The 17079-nt window shown below is 34.6% G+C and overlaps 1 protein-coding gene across 3 annotated transcripts in view; it reads right to left on the bottom strand.

Moving 5' to 3' along the window:
• Positions 1–17079, bottom strand: part of COL24A1 (collagen type XXIV alpha 1 chain) — a 392387-nt gene that overhangs the window by 202339 nt on the left and 172969 nt on the right. For all 3 annotated transcript variants that reach the window (XM_024990097.2, XM_024990098.2, XM_024990099.2), the window contains exon 21: positions 5837–5890. In XM_024990097.2, the coding sequence (XP_024845865.1) occupies positions 5837–5890 (54 nt within the window). The remainder of the gene's footprint in view (positions 1–5836; positions 5891–17079) is intronic.

Here is a 17079-nt window from a genome sequence, read left to right as displayed (position 1 = left end):
TCTAAGATATTAAAATTCAGTGATGTGTAGAAAAACAGTTAGTCTCATAATGTTGGTGCAAATGAGGCCATAACTCATATTACTGAAAAAATTTAGATAAAGTTATGTAAAAAGTAACTACTACTCACTGGAAATTCAACCATTTATATTCATTAAAATATGTGGCCTTCAGGTCTCTGTCACACTTTTAAATATTGTAATTTTAAAACTGAAGAAAGTAACGGGAAGGAAGTTTTAAAGATTAGTATTATGATAGTATTCAGGAGGTCAACTGGCTTTCTTCAGTTCTGACATTTTTCTTAATGAAAATTTATGAGAAACACAATTTACAAACTGAAGAGGATTTACAAAGTTATCCTATGTTCTTCACCTAGTATGATATGCATAATTTAAAAGATTAAATTAAGGAGTTGAGGGCAAGATGGAGTGGGAATTAAGAGGTACAAACCACTATGTATAAAATAAAAAGTGTTACATTAAAAGGATCATACACCATGATCAACTTAGATTTATCCCAGGGGTGCAAGGATCTTTCAATATGTGCAAATCAATCAGTATGATACACCACATCAACAAATTGCAACACCATATGACCATCTCAATAGATGCAGAAAAAGCCTTTGACAAAATTCAACATCCATTTATGCTTTTAAAAAACCTCTCTAGAAAGTGGGCATAAAGAGACCATCCCTCAACATAATAAAGGCCACATATGACAAAACTGCAGATAAATCACAATCAGCTGTGAAAAGCTGAAAGCATTTCCTCTAAAATCAGGAACAAGACAAGGATTTCCACTCTTACCACTTTTAACCAACTTAGTTTTGGAAGTACTAGCTATTGCCATTAGAGAAGGAAAAAATGAAGGGAATCTAAATTAGAAAAGAAAAAGTAAAATGGTCACTGTTTGTGGATGACACAATACTACACAGAAAATCCTAAAGATACTACCAGAAAACTACTAGAGCTCATCAATGAATTTGGCAAAGTTGCAGTGTACAAAATTAATACACAGAATCTTGTGTATTTCTATACTTAACAATGGAGAATCAGAAATAAAAATTAATAAAACAATCCCACCTACCACTGCAACAGAAAGGATAAAATACCTAGGAATAAACCCATGTAAGGAGGCAAAAGACCTGTACTCCAAAAACTGTAAGATGCTGTTGAAAGTGAAGATGACACAAACAGATGGAAAAATATAAATGTTTTTGTATTTGAAGAATCAACATTGTCAAAATGACTATACTGTCAAGGCAGTCTACAGATTCAGTGCAATCCCTATCAAATTACCAATGGCATTTTCCACAGAACTAGAACTAAAATCTTAAAATCTGTAGGGAGACACAGAACATCCTGAATAGTCAAAGCAGTCTTGAGAAAGAAAAACAGGGCTGGAAGAATCACATTCCCTGACTTCAGACTATAGTCACAAGAACAGAAACATCCATTGACAGAACAGGGTAGAAAGTCCAGGAATAAACCCACACACCAACGGAGAAAAGACAGTATCTTCAATAAGTGGTGTTGGAAAAATAGGACAGCTATGTGTAAAAAAATGAAATTAGAACATTCTTTGCCACCATGCAAAAAAATAAACTCAAAATGGATTAAAGACCTAAATGTAAGATTGGATACTATAAAACTCTTAGAACATAGGAAGAATATTCTTTGACATAAATTTCAGTAGCATATGTTTTTATTTGTCTCCTAGAGTAATGTAAATAAAAACAAAAATAAACAAGTGAGACCTAATTAAATTCAAAACTTTTACACAAGCAAAGGAAACCATAAACAAAACCAAAAGACAACCCGCAGAATATGAGAAAATATTTGCAAACAAAGAGACCAACAAGTGATTAACCTCCAAAATTTACAAACAACACACGCAGCTCAATAAAAAAAAAAAAAACGAAATCAAAAGATGGACAGAAGATCTAAACAGACATTTAACCAAATGAGACATACAGATGGCCAAGACACATGAAAATATGCTCAATATTGTTAATTATTAGAGAAATGCAAATCAAAACTACAATGAGACAACACCTCCCACCAGTCAGAAGGACCATCAACAAAAAGCCTGCAAACAATGCTGGAGAAGGTGTGTAGAAACGGGAATCCTTCTACACAGTTTGGTAATGTAAATTGTTCCAGCCACTGTGGAGAACAGTATGACAGTTCCTGAAGAAATGTTTGGCAAAACCAATACAATATTGTAAAGTTTAAAAAAAAAAAAAAACTAAAAAGAAAAAATAGAGCTACTACATGATCCAGCAATCCCACTCCTGGGCACATATCTGGAGAAAATCATAATTCAAAAAGACATATGTGCCCCAGTGTTCACTGCAGCATACAATAGCCAGGACATGTTTTCTGGTGGGAGGGGACATGGGTATACCTATGGCTGATTCATGTTGATGTTTGGTAGAAATCAACACAATACTGTAAAGCAATTACCCTTCAATTAAAAATAAATAAATTAAAAAAAAATAGCAAGGACATGGAAGAAACCTAAATGTCTATGGAGTGAAAGTCACTCAGTCATGTCCAACTCTGTGATCCCATGGACTATACCGTCTATGGAATTCTCCAGGTCAGAATACTGGAGTAGATAGCCTTTCCCTTCTCCAGGGGAATCTTCCCAACCCAGTGATTGAACCCAGGTCTCCTGCATTGAGGGCAGATTCTTTACCAGCTGAGCCACAAGGGAAGCCCAAGAATACTGGAGTGAATGGCCTACCCCTTCTCCAGCGGATCTTCCCGACCCAGGAATTGAACCAGGGTCTCCTGCATTGCACATGGATTCTTTACCAACTGAGCTATCAGGGAAGTCCAGATAATATAGGAAAGGTGGTATGTATATACAGTGGAATATGACTCAGCCACTGAAAAGAATGAGATAACACAATTTGCAGCAACAAGGATAGATGTGAAGACTATCATACTAAATGAGGTAAGTCATAGAAAGACAAATATCATATGATATCAGTTATATGTGGAATCTAATAAAATGATACAAATGCACTTATTTACAAAACAGAAACAGACTCACAAACTTAGAGAATGAACTTATGGTTACCGGTGGGGAAAGGTGTGGTGGAAGCATAGATTGTGAGTTTGGGACAGACAAGTATGCACTGCTATATTTAAAATATAAGAGCCTCTTGCTGAAAATGAAAGAGGAGAGTGAAAAAGCTGACTTAAAACTCAACATTCAAAAAACTAAGATCATGGCATTTGGTCCCATCACTTTATGGCAATAGATGGGGAAACAACGGAAACAGTGACAGACTATTTTCTCGGGCTCCAAAATCACTGCAGATGATGACTGCAGATGAAATTAAAAGACACTTGCTCTAGAAGAAAAGCTATGACCAACCTTGACAGCATATTAAAAATTAGAGACATTACTTTGCTGAAAAAGGTCTGTCTAGTCAAAGCTATGGTTTTCCCAGAAGCCACATATGGATGTGAAAGCTGGACCATAAAGAAAGCTGATCACCGAAGAATTGATGCTTTTGAACTGTGGTGTTGGAGAAGACTCTTGAGAGTCCCTTGGACTGCAAGGAGATCAAACCAGTCAATCCTAAAGGAGATCAGACCTGAATATTCATTGGAAGGACTGATGCTGAAGCTCCAATACTTTGGCCACCTGATGCGAAGATCTGATTCATTGGAAAAGACCCTGAGTCTGGGAAAGATTGAAGACAGGAGGAAAAGGGGACAACAGAGGATGAGCTGGTTGGATGGCATCACCAACTCGATGGACATGAGTTTGAGTAAGCTGGGAAGCCTGATGTGCTGCAGTCCATAGGGTCGCAAAGATTCGGACACAACTGAGTGACTGAACTGAACTACACTAGTCCTGGTGAAGAATAAATAGGACCTAAACTAAAACATTAGCAGTGAAAATGGTTTCAAGGGCAAAGTGGGGAAATTTGAGTCACAGTAGAGATCAGGATAAAGGTGATAATTGATGGCATGAAGTCATTCAGGAGCCAGGAGAGGGTTTGATACAAAACGTGTATGAAACTTGCATACTGAGGAAGGGGAGGAATACCTCTTCTACGGAGACAGAAAGGGAGGAGGAAATACGGTTGTGTATATATGGGGGGAGTTGACAGGTGGCCAGTAGTGTTGCCAGATAACACACAGTATGTCCAGTTAATTTGAACTTCACATAAACAGTGAATAACTTTTCATTACAATATGTTTCAAATACTGCACCTTCATCTTCTCACAAGTTTCCTTTTCCTGAATGCCATACATCGCTTATATATAATGCCATGCATGCATACTTGTCTGCAAATTCCTATTCATTCATCATGTCAGCTCAAGTGCTACCTTCTCTACCAAGTGCAATCTGAGTCTCCTAACCCTGTACTCACACAGTATCACATATTATATGCTATTTACATGGTTATTATAAAAGATTTCCTACATATACTCCTCTAGATTATAAGTTTCTTGAAAACAGGGAGCAGGACTTTTCACTTTTGTAGCCCTTGTCTAGCACAATGGATGTCATATAAGAGGCAGTCAGTAAATATTTATTGATTGAATGAATGTTCTATTACACTTCAGATCTTTATAACTTCTTTTCCAGCTTTTTCTAGCTCATCTGTTTGCTTTCATTTTCCCTCCTGTTAAACCATTCTCCATGGTGACATAAGAGGTATCTTTATAAAACATAAATCACCTACAATGCTTTGCTCCTTAAAAATTGTTGATTACTTCATGATACCCATGGAAGGAGGAGAGACTCTTCAACATGGTCTTAAATCTTTCCAACAATTTAATCCTCAAACTAAGTGGTTAAGACCTCTGACTTTGAAATCATGTCTGGATTAGAATCCTGTCTTAGTCACTTGAAAAGTTATGTGACTGTGAGGGAATAAGTTAACTATCTATAAAATGGGGGTAATATCTACCTCATAAAACGGTTGTGAGGGTTAAAGGAGGTGTCTCCAAAACATTTACTATAGAACTTTAGGACTTGCCACTATAGTACACTAACAAATATAGCTATATTAATATCCTTTTCAGCTTCATTCCCTAACACTTCCTCTCTACTCACGCTAATAACCTTCTGCAGCAGCTATACTTCATAACAGGCCAGTTCTCCAAACTTCTGGCTGTTTCATCATTCTGTGTATTTATTCACAATGCTTTATTTGTTTACAATGCTCATTCTATGTCAGCCTGCTTGGGAAGTCTGGTATTTAAAGTTTTGCTATGGATAATATTTAGTATATATACACAGTAACAGTAAAGGAAGTTAGAAATGACCAGGTTTTTCTGGTAGTTTGTGCTATGTATAAATTCTAGAACTCCATGGGCTTTCTTTATTTTAATCAGTGGATATTTTACGGGCCCTAAATACCTTATTGGTTTTAGTGGTCAGAATACTCTTACCTATTTTGTGTATGCCATAGATTTTTGGCTTTTTAAATTTTTTCACCTCTTAAAAGAAATCCATTTTCAGTTACTTATGTGCTTTGCAAATACTGTCATCCTAATCTAAGCCTAGACCAAACCAGGAAAATCATTTCCAATAACCTAAACCCAAGAGACTGTATAAACATACTTCTACTCTAGGAGTATGTCTTTTGACACCAAAAAAACAACCAGACACGCAAACTACTTCCTGATTATTTTGAAACAAGGTCGAAAAGGTTTTTTAAAATGCACTTGAGACAGCTCAAAAATATTCAGAAATGTTCTGATATTTCTAAAGTATTTTTTTACCCATTCATGGAGATTTGAGAGTAGAAAACTATAGATACCATGCTCTTCTTTTTTTTCCTTTCTTTTCTGTTTTTTTCTTTACCTTTGATCCTTCAGGGCCATTTTGTCCAGGGATCCCAATATCTCCAGGAAAACCCTAGGGAACACAAATAATATAGGGAGTTTATTCCATAGCAAATTACTTTAAATTTATTAAGCATACAAAAATTCCCTTTGCCTTCCTTTGATGTCCAGTTAAAATGATTTATTCTCCTCAAAATTAATTAATTTAATATCTTTCAATATTAAAGATTGTTATGCAGTTGTCAGACAATGGAATGCAAAACTTACAAAGTATACTAAAATGAAGCTTACTTCATCAATTATTCACAAACAATCCTCAGACCCAAAGAAAATTCTCTAATCTAGTCTAAGAAATTTTTAAAATCATATTCAGAATCATTCAAAACTTGAAAAAAAAGACAAAAATATATGTAACAGGTCTTTTAAGTGTCATATGGGACACAGAGTCACCCAACAATTAGGAGAATGTACTTTGTTAGACTCACTGTTTACTAACTACACATTAATTCTTCTGTTGGGTAAAAAAGAAAAAAAAAAACCCACAGGTTACAGCTTAATATACAGGATACTAATTAGTTTTACATCAAACTCAACTATCTTATTCTAACATTCCCATATTCAATTGTCTATAAATAGATCAAATGTTCTTTGAATTTATTTTGACATTTTACTGGTTCTATCATTAGTTAATGAATTGAATAAAATCTTTGACCTATGTTTATTTAATATGTGCCTGAAAATCAAAATATTACCTTTTTGGAAATTATACTTTAGCAGTCTAAAACAGTTGTTTCAAGAAATAAAAATGGACCAGTGTTAAATAAGTCCGTGCTGAGAAAAAGCCAAGGATGTTGCTCTAAAATGTTAGAGCAATATTCTTTCTCAAATAATACATTAGAATGAAATTCATCAGGATCAGTTTCAATACTGATATAAGTTAATAATTATACTTTCCTTATATTTTGTCACAGATAGTTATTTTAGTGTTTTTTTCTGACACGGAAAAAGGAATAAAAAGCAAGACAAGTAGAAAAATCATATCTTTAAAAGTTAAGAAGGCTGCAATTAAGTATGAATATCAGCTAGAAAAGACAGTTCAGTGGAGGGGTAAATATTATGATAATTAATGCCAACTAATAAGATAGACTAGCAAGATTGATTCTGGAAAACTCATCTTAGGGGAAAAAAATTGAAATTAAGTGATACCAATTCATCCAGTATGGATTAGGAAAGAAATGTCTTGTTTCCAATTTAAACTTGAGTTCTGTGGAGAAAATATTACTTGTGGATGTTTCTGGCAAGAGAAAAGGCAGTGGTAACAGAAAGACTGGACACAAGGTCAGATTTCTGGAAGCTTTGGAACAGAATACATTCAATTCAGACATGCTGATTGCTTTTCTAAGGGAAATCAGGGTTACCTATACCTTCTCTCCCTGGAGGAGGAAATGGCAACCCACTCCAGTATTCTTGCCTGGGAAATCTCTTGGACAGAGGAGTCTGGCAGGTTACAGTCCATGGGATCGCAAAGAGTTGGACACAACTGAGCATGCGCACGTGCACATGCACACACACACCTTCTCTGCCTTGAGTAATTTTTCTTTATCTTTCTTCATCTGCAACACTTACATTTTAAATAAGAGATTAAATAATATATTACTTGCAAATCTTTCTTTGACCTCCAATACCCTGAGTTAGGTCCCATCTAAGACTCTCACACCATCCTAGGGTCCTACAAGGTTACTTAACGTAGTGTTTGGCTGGTTTGCTATTCCTCATCAGATTATAACACAGGTATGTATAATAAATTATGTATGTTACATATATAATAAATTCCTTGAGGGCAACTTTATCTCTCCTAACCACCATATTCCCAGAAATTAGTAAAACACTTGGCACATAATAAATGTTAAAAATATTTTATTTATTTATTTTTGTTGAACAATGACGTGTTTGTTTCTTTTGTCAGAAAAAGAAATGACAACATGGCTAGTGGCTACTTTGGGCCCCTTGGTACCAGTTTACAACCACTGGTTCACAGCATCCTCATGGATAAATTCATAATTCCCATCCATCCAAAAGATGAGCCTAGAACACCTTATACTTGAAAGAAAACTGTAAAAAGTATAACATTTGTCATGTTAAAAGAACTGTGGGAGTCTGAAAAGGATCTCACCAGCCAGATGTGAGATAATATGAACTTCAATAAGGATAAAAACTGCAATGGATTGAAACGTGTCAAATGTTTAAATTCAAAAGTTCAAAATGATACAATAACAAAAAATTATTCACATTTAGAAGCTGAAAGAGAGCCAACTCATTTCCAAAACTGGTAAACAAAGGTGAAGAATCAAGCATTTATTCTACCTTTTCTATACATACTATAACTAACCAAAGAGCAGTTTAGGGGTTGTATTCCAGCCAATAAACCAAAAAAAAAAAAAAAGAGAGAGAGAACAAGAATATCACCATTTTGCAATACACTGCATGATCTAATGTATTAATATATAGGGAATTGAAGCATCAAAACTGTTACTGACATCACAGAATGATACTAGACATTTTGTGCTTCCTGATGAAAGAACACAGTATCACCCACAGTCTTGCCAAAAACAAACAAGCAAAACTGACTTTGGTCAGGCCTCTATATGTGACTACTAATTTGCAGGAAATACAGAGGAGGGAGAAAACATGCTTATCTACATCATGAGACTATAATCAGCAAAACCCAGGCTGTTGGAAACTCTACAGGTTAATGACTGGGGATCTTCAACAATTATAAAGTGGGGAAAAAACTATGGAAAAAAGAACTTTTAGACTGAAAAACACAAGACTTAAAAAAAAAAACAAGACTAAACAATAGTTTTAAAAGATGTGCACTTGAGTGATAAACTATAAAAGATAAAAGAGGAACTGCTTACTTTCAGAAGGAGAAAAGAGGCTTGTGGCTGGGTTGGTATCCATAAAAGTTTCTGGGGATAACTGGCAGTTCCATTCCTGACCTGTGTGGTAGTTGTAAGAGCATTTGTCTTATAACTGCATGTGATGTGCATTTGTTTTATATTTTTCAGTGGCTGAAATTTATGTTCAATAGAACAGTAAAAAAAAAAAAAAAAGAATTGTGACTTCTGGGTTAACATGGACTATGGAGTATATGCATGAACATTGGCTTCTTCTTAAACATGAAAATTATAGTAAAGGAATGTGAAAAAGACAAAAAGTACCAAAGATGAGGGAATAAGAGACAAAAGATGTCAAAAAATATAATCCTATATTATAGCCATGTAATTTGACTATTTTAAAATTAAAACTTTATTTAAAAGTTCAGAAGCACATCAATTTAGTTATTAAAAAGACGGAGGAAAAAATGCTCTTCAAATAGTATACCTTAGAAACTTGAAACTTGGCCAGAAAATATTTTTATTATATAAAAAATTCCATACCTGAATTTTTGGTATGGATTGGGTTACCATCAGGTAAAGATCTTACCTTTTAAATAATAATAAATTTAAAATATAAAAATCAGAGTTAACCTTGGTCAACTGTATTTTAATGATAATATATATCTATAAAAGAAATTCTTTAACTTTCACATTTACTGTTGAAATTGTAAATCAAATGACAGGACATGGCTACCATTGCCAACTAGCAAAATTTCAGAGAGCTTAGAAATTGAAAGATATAAAAATACACTGTTCAGCATTTATAACTTTCATTTAAAAAAACTACACTGGCATGAAACTATATAGAAAGAAAATTTTAAAATATAATAAAATGCTCTAATTCTGCTTTTTTCATTTAAACTATTTTGGTAAACATTGAAAAGTCAAAATGGTTTCTTCCACAACGCACTTCACTAGCTCTGTGGTCACATCACAACTGAAAACATAACACCTTACTGAGGAAAAGGACTAGGAGCCTGACTTCTGGAGATTTCTTTAAAAAAAAAAACTGTGATGTAACTGATATATAACATATTACTTTCAGGGTAAAACACCTGTATATACAGAGAAATGATTACAATAAGTCTAGCTAACATCCATCACCATCGTTATAATTGTGTATGTGATAACTTTTGATATGTACGCTCTTAGCATATATCATATATTTGTGCTATATATATATAGCACAAATATGTAATATATAATACAGTATTATATTTTCAAATATAATACAGTATATATAATATATATATATATTTCAAATATATAATATTTGAAATTTCAAATATATAATACAGTATTATTAACTATCTCACCATGTTATACATTACATTCCTATGACTGACTTACTGGTTTATTTTAGCCTTTGTTGTCTGTGCTTCTGGTGTCAAAGAAAGAAAGAAAGAGAAAGTCATCACTAAGACTAATGTCAAGGAGCTTCTGCCAATGTTGTCTTCTATGAGTTTTATGGTTTCAGGTAGTCCAATCAAGCTTTATATCCAATTTGAGTTAATTTTTGTGTATAATGTAAGATAGAGGTAAAGTTTCTTTTTTTTTTTTTGCATGTGCTGTTCAATTTTCCCCAAACCATTACTAAATGGACTATCCTTTCCCTCACTGTGTACTCGTGGCTCCTTTGTCATAGATTAACCGACCATATGTGGATGGGTTTATTTCTGATCTTTCTTTTTTTCCTTTCTATTTTGTTCCACTAATCTATGTGTCTGTTTTTATACCAATATCATACTGTTTTAATTACTAAACCTTTGTAATGTAGTTTAAAACTAGGAAGTGTAATGCCTCCAACTTCGTTCTTCTTTCTCAAGGTTGCTTTGGCTATGTGGGGTCATTTATGATTCCATGCTGGAGAAGGAAATGGCAACGCACTCCAGTATTCTTGCCTGGAAAATCCCATGGATGGAGAAGCCTGGTAGGCTACAGTCCGTAGGGTCACAAAGAGTCAGATTGTTTGTTCCATTTTTGTGAAAGATGCCATTGGAGTTTTGATAAGGATTGCACTGAATCTGTAGATTGCTTTGACAAGTATGGACATTTTAACAATATTAATAATTCTTCCAGTCAATGAACATGGAATATCTTCTCATTTATTTGTGTCTCCTTCAATTTCTTTCATCAATGTCTTACAATTTTCAGTATACATGTCTTTTAGCTCCATGGTTAAATTTATTCCTAGGTTTTTGTTTTGTTTTGTTTTGTTCTGAGGCAAATGGGATGGTTTTAAGTTCTCCTTCTGATATTAGTGTAATGAAACAACTGATTTTTTGTATCTTGATTTTGTATTTTGCATCTGCTGCCTTTTTAATAGAAATAGTTTAATCACCATTTTCTTATCAAGAAGCAGCAAACTCAAGAAGCTTTAAAAATAAAAAGTAAAAATGTGTCTTCTATTTTTGGACTTCTAATATTTGTTTACTGTACCAAGAAGAGTGATTCAGCATTCTCTCCAGTAAAAACAACGTTTTATTATTCTCTGATCACTAAAAGCTGGAGCCTAATTCACATCCATTTTTAAAGCAAAACATGGAAATTAAAGCACTAACAGATTCCATTAGTTTCCTAAGTCATAAAAGTAAAACATTGTCTTTCCTACTCTGGCAAAGTGTCCTAATAGGATAAATATAATGTTCTATGGTATCCATTGAGCACATTAGTATCTCTTTAATAAGGGTAGTAAGTCTATTTTATTTTGAAATATATAGTTCTTCTAGGTAAAAAAAAATAGTTTAAAATGGTAAATGGACAAATAATCCACAATAATTAATTCAATGGATAAACTAATTATCGTGTATCGGTAAAATGAAACAACCTGGATGTGGCAACCTGGATTAATCTCAAACACATTATGCTAAGTAAAAGAAGTCAGACCAAACAAGAGTACATACGGCATGAGTTCATTTACATACAACTTTGGAAAAATGCAAATTCATCTAAAATGCAAAAAGCAGATCAGTGGTAGCCAGTGAAGAGCTGGGCAGGAAAACAAAATGAGGGATCACAAAACGTGAGTACGTGTTGAGTTTGACAAATACCTTTTCTATCTTGATCTTGGTGATGGTTTCACAGGTGACACATACATGAAAAATTATGAAATTACACAATTTAAAATATACACCGTGGCTCAGATGGTAAATCTGCCTGCAATGCAGGAGACCTGGGTTCCATTCCTGGGTTGAGAAAACTTTCTGGTGAAGGGAATGGCTATCCATCTTTCATTTATATTTTACAATAGTTAGGCACATGGAGATATTCTGGAGCACTTCTTACCAGGTTAGTCAATAAGCAGCAATAAATGATGGCTACCTCCTTGATAAGGCCAATTGACAGGGACCGAGTAGGGAAAAAGTACAGAAGCAGCCTTATGTCAGAGGATGTAAACCAGGGAAAAATGGAGGATTCTGGAAGTAAGATTTATTTTTAGGGGAAACATCAAAAATTCAAATACTAAGAGAAATAATGGAGTTTCCAGTGGGTAGCCATTCCCTTCTCCAAGGGATATTCCCAATCTAAGGGTTGAACTCAGGTCCCCCACATTGTAGGCTGATTTGTTACCATCTGAGCCATGGTGTAAATTTTACATTGTGTAATTTCATAATTTTTCACATATGCATAACCTGTGAAACCATCACCAAGATGAAGATAGAAAAGGTTATTTGTATAACTCAGTACTGTGTGGATCAAAACAAACTGTGGAAAATTCTTTAAAAAATTGGGAATACCAGACCACCTGATCTGCCTCCTAAGAAACCTGTGTGTGGATCAAGAAGCAACAGTTAGAACTGGACATGGGACAACAGACTGGTTCAAAATTGGAAAATAAGTACATTGAGGCTGTATATATGCAGAGTACATCATGCGAAATGCCAGGCTGGATGAAGCCCAAGCTGGAATCAAGATTGCCAGGAGAAATATCAATAACCTCAGATATGCAGATGACACCACCCTTATGGCAGAAAGTGAAGAGGAACTAAATAGCCTCTTGATGAAAGTGAAAGAGGAGAGTAAAAGAGCTGGCTGAAAACTCAACATCTGAAAAACTAAGATCATGACATCTGATCCCATCACTTCATGGCAAATAGATGGGGAAACAATGGAAACAGTGACAGAATTTATTTTCTTGGGCTCCAAAGTCACTGCAAACAGTGACTGCAGCCATGAAATTAAAAGACACTTGATCTTTGGAAGAAAAGCTATGAGAAACAGACAATGTAATAAAAAGCAGAGATATTGCTTTGCTGACAAAGGTCCGTCTAGTCAAAGCTATGGTTTTTCCAGTAGTCATGTATGGATGTGAGAGTTGGACCATAAACAAGGATGAGCACCAAAGAATTGATGCTTTTGAACTGTGGTGTTGGAGAAAACTCTTGAGAGTCCCTTGGACTGCAAGGAAATCAAACCAGTTAATCGCAAGGAAATACCTTAATATTCATTAAAAGGACTGATGCTGAAGCTGAAGCTCCAATACTCTGGCCACCAGATGGGAAGAAGTGACTCATTAGAAAATACCCTGATGCTGGGAAAGATTGAAGGCAGAAGGAAACAGGAACAACAGAGGATGAGATAGCTGGATGGCATCATCAACGCAATGGACAGGAGTTTAAGCAAACTCTAGGAGACAGTGAAGGACAGAGAAGTTTGGCATGCTGCAGTTCATGGGGTCACAAAGAGTCAGATATGACTGAAGGACTGAACAACAATAACCCACTCCAGTATTCTTGCCTGGAGAATTCCATGCACAGAGGAGCCTGGTGGGCTACAGACCATGGGGTTGCCAAGAGTCAGACATCAACTGAGGGACTCTCACTTTCACTTTTCATATTATAAATATATACCTCAATTATACCTATATAAAGCTATACAAATAAAAGCTAATTGGTATTGTGTGTTTTAGAAAACCATTTGCTCTTTGGTAAGCAACAGTTTGTTATGATTTGAAAGAAAGAAAATAGAGTTTATTCATTGAACTTGGCCCCAGATAAAATTTGTGAAATTCAGAATTTGAATAGTTTTGGAAGTAATAGCATATTCAATTATAATAGATTATATGGGCCAAAGAACTAAATAGACATTTCTCCAAAGAAGACATACAGATGGCTAACAAACACATGAAAAGATGCTCAACGTCACTCATTATCAGAGAAATGCAAATCAAAACCACTATGAGGTACCATTTCACACCAGTCAGAATGGCTGCGATCCAAAAGTCTACAAATAATAAATGCTGGAGAGGGTGTGGAGAAAAGGGAACCCTCTTACACTGTTGGTGGGAATGCAAACTAGTACAGCCACTATGGAGAACAGTGTGGAGATTCCTTAAAAAACTGGAAATAGAACTGCCTTATGATCCAGCAATCCCACTGCTGGGCATACACACTGAGGAAACCAGAAGGGAAAGAGACACGTGTACCCCAATGTTCATCGCAGCACTGTAATAGCCAGGACATGGAAGCAACCTAGATGCCCATCAGCAGATGAATGGATAAGAAAGCAGTGGTACATATACACAATGGAGTATTACTCAGCCATTAAAAAGAATACATTTGAATCAGTTCTAATGAGGTGGATGAAACTGGAGCCTATTATACAGAGTGAAGTAAGCCAGAAGGAAAAACGTCAATACAGTATACTAACGCATGTATATGGAATTTAGAAAGATGGTAACAATAACCCGGTGTACGAGACAGCAAAAGAGACACTGATGTATAGAACAGTCTTATGGACTCTGTGGGAGAGGGAGAGGGTGGGAAGATTTGGGAGAATGACATTGAAACATGTAAAATATCGTGTAAGAAACAAGTTGCCAGTCCAGGTTTGATGCACAATACTGGATGCTTGGGGCTAGTGCACTGGGACGACCCAGAGGGATGGTATGGGGAGAGAGGAGGGAGGAGGGTTCAGGATGGGGAACGCATGTATACTGTGGCGGATTCATTTTGATATTTGGCAAAACTAATACAATTATGTAAAGTTTAAAAATAAAATAAAAATTTAAAAAAATAAATAAAAAATAAAAATAAAGCATATATTTGGGGAAATTTCCACTTTTATGTTATTTTATCATATAGCTTTATTTTTTATTTATTTTTTAAATGTGAATTTGAGGCTCATTTATTCACTTCTCTTTAACATGTTGCCTAAGCATTTCCAGGGATACAAATAATTTTTTTATAATGTGACTTTAGATACTCTGTTATTATAGATGAGTGATATTTATGTCATCTGTCAAGTTTTTTCATTGATTTCTATATACATTGTGCATTACATACATAAGAATACAATATGATTTGGCTTAAATTTATTTTCTGGGTAGTTTATAAGTCTAAACAAAGTAGAGACGTTGCTTTGAAAAATAGTCATGTTGAGAAAAGATAAAATAAAAAAATCACTTAAGATAGGGTAACATACAAACTATGAATTCCTAGAGGGCAAAGTTATGCAAACCCTCATCTGGTGCTGTGCACACAGTACATTAAATAAATATATGATGGCTGGAATTGATGAACACATTAAAAACAAATTCTATTTGAATAATTATATTTTCAATTATGCAGTTTCCAAAGTTACCCTTTGTCTGAAAAAATCACCAATTAGTATATATTCTATAAATAGGATTAAAACTTTACATATGCAAACAAGAAACGAATGCACTCAGAGGGAAAGAGATTCTGAAAGGGAGTAATCTGGTTTGAGACATGGATCCAAAAAACAATCATAAGATTTTGTTCTTTAGCATTTGTGGAAGTACATGCCATGTCAAGGAATATACTGAGTCCAAGTACGAAAGTAATAAAAGAAGATTAAAATGATCCTTTCTGAGTGAGGATAATCCATCCAAAAGTTAATGCCAAAAAAAATATTTGAAAGGACAAAAGTAAAAAAATCAGTTTCTCAGTAAATTATAGAAACTAAACTGTAACACAGTGTGTAACTGCAAATTAAGAAACTGCTCTGTCTTCTGAGAAAACCACAAACAGAAAGCATGAGCTTCTGGAGAAAGAAATGCAGAATAAAGAATTCATCTAAGTATCTGGCTCGCTTTCATTTTCTTGCTGTTTTAGATCTAAAAATCCATCAAAACCAGATTTTTTTCATTATGATACTGTTGAAAATCTTTGCAAATGATTATTGCTATTTATATTTTTCCTTTTTGCAACTCTGTATGTTTAAGCAGTAAAAATAGCACAGCTGAACTCTAAATTCCATTTATATTTAACATTCTAAAAACTCAGCAGAGAAAATCCACAAAGATGATAAAATGCCTTACAAGATAGCATACACTCTCTCCTGAATAAAACTTTGCTTAAATAGTGTTCACAGTGTGTTTGAAGACACACACAAAAAACCCCCTTCAAAGTCAGCTGCAAGTCTTTTATTCTACAGAAAGCTATAGAAAACTATCACTAAACTTATAATTTTAAATAAATTATTTTGATCATTATTTGATACTTAAGTTTGGGTAACCTATAGTGACAAAGAGCAGTTCTGTAGTAGACTCGGGAAAGGAGGAACATGAAGATCAAAAGGAAAGATTACAAAGGTGAACAAAGAAACTTTGGGGTTTGATGGGTAAGTTCACTATTTTGATTTTGGTGACTGTTTTACAAGATAAACATATGTCAAGAATGATCAAATTATACAATGTAACTATATGCAGTTTTGCTGTATATAAATTATACTTCAATAAAACTGCAAAACAAAAGCAATGTTTTATATAACCACCTGTGTTTTTGGTAAACAATAGCTGTCAACCATTCAAAGAACCTCAGAAAATTTGTACTCAGATAAAAATCAGCGAAACTCAGACTTCAAAATGTTTTGGAGATAATAACATGACTGTGACTTGATACTTACCTTTAGATAAATACCACTGTGGGTACTCACTGTCTATGTATTTAACTCATTTAGAATTCTTATGAGCACCTTAGAGAGTATCTAGTCATTCCTTCCACATGTAGTTACTATGTGTCAAGCATTGTTCTTGGTACTGAGCATATGCTAGAGAAGGAAGATATTCCCTGGTTTCATAGAATGTATATTTTGGAGACTCTTTACTTAGATTCTCATTTTGTTGTAAGTTTGTGGCAGGGAGTGAGAATCTTGGTGATTTAAAAACTTGATTTCTATTGTTACTGGGAACTGGCATATATCAATTGCCCATGTTTGTTCTAAATACACAGCTATGGGCCAGCAGCTTCTCAGGTGGCTCAATGGTAAAGAATTCGCCTGCCAATGTAGGAGACGTGGGTTTGATCCCTGGGTGGGGAAGATCCCCTGGAGAAGGAAATGGCAACCCACTACAATATTC

The sequence above is a fragment of the Bos taurus genome, chromosome 3, assembly GCF_002263795.3.
Source record: "Bos taurus isolate L1 Dominette 01449 registration number 42190680 breed Hereford chromosome 3, ARS-UCD2.0, whole genome shotgun sequence".
Taxonomy (NCBI): Eukaryota; Metazoa; Chordata; class Mammalia; order Artiodactyla; family Bovidae; genus Bos; species Bos taurus.
Note: the sequence above shows the minus strand (reverse complement) of the source record. Positions and strands in the feature narration are given on the sequence as shown.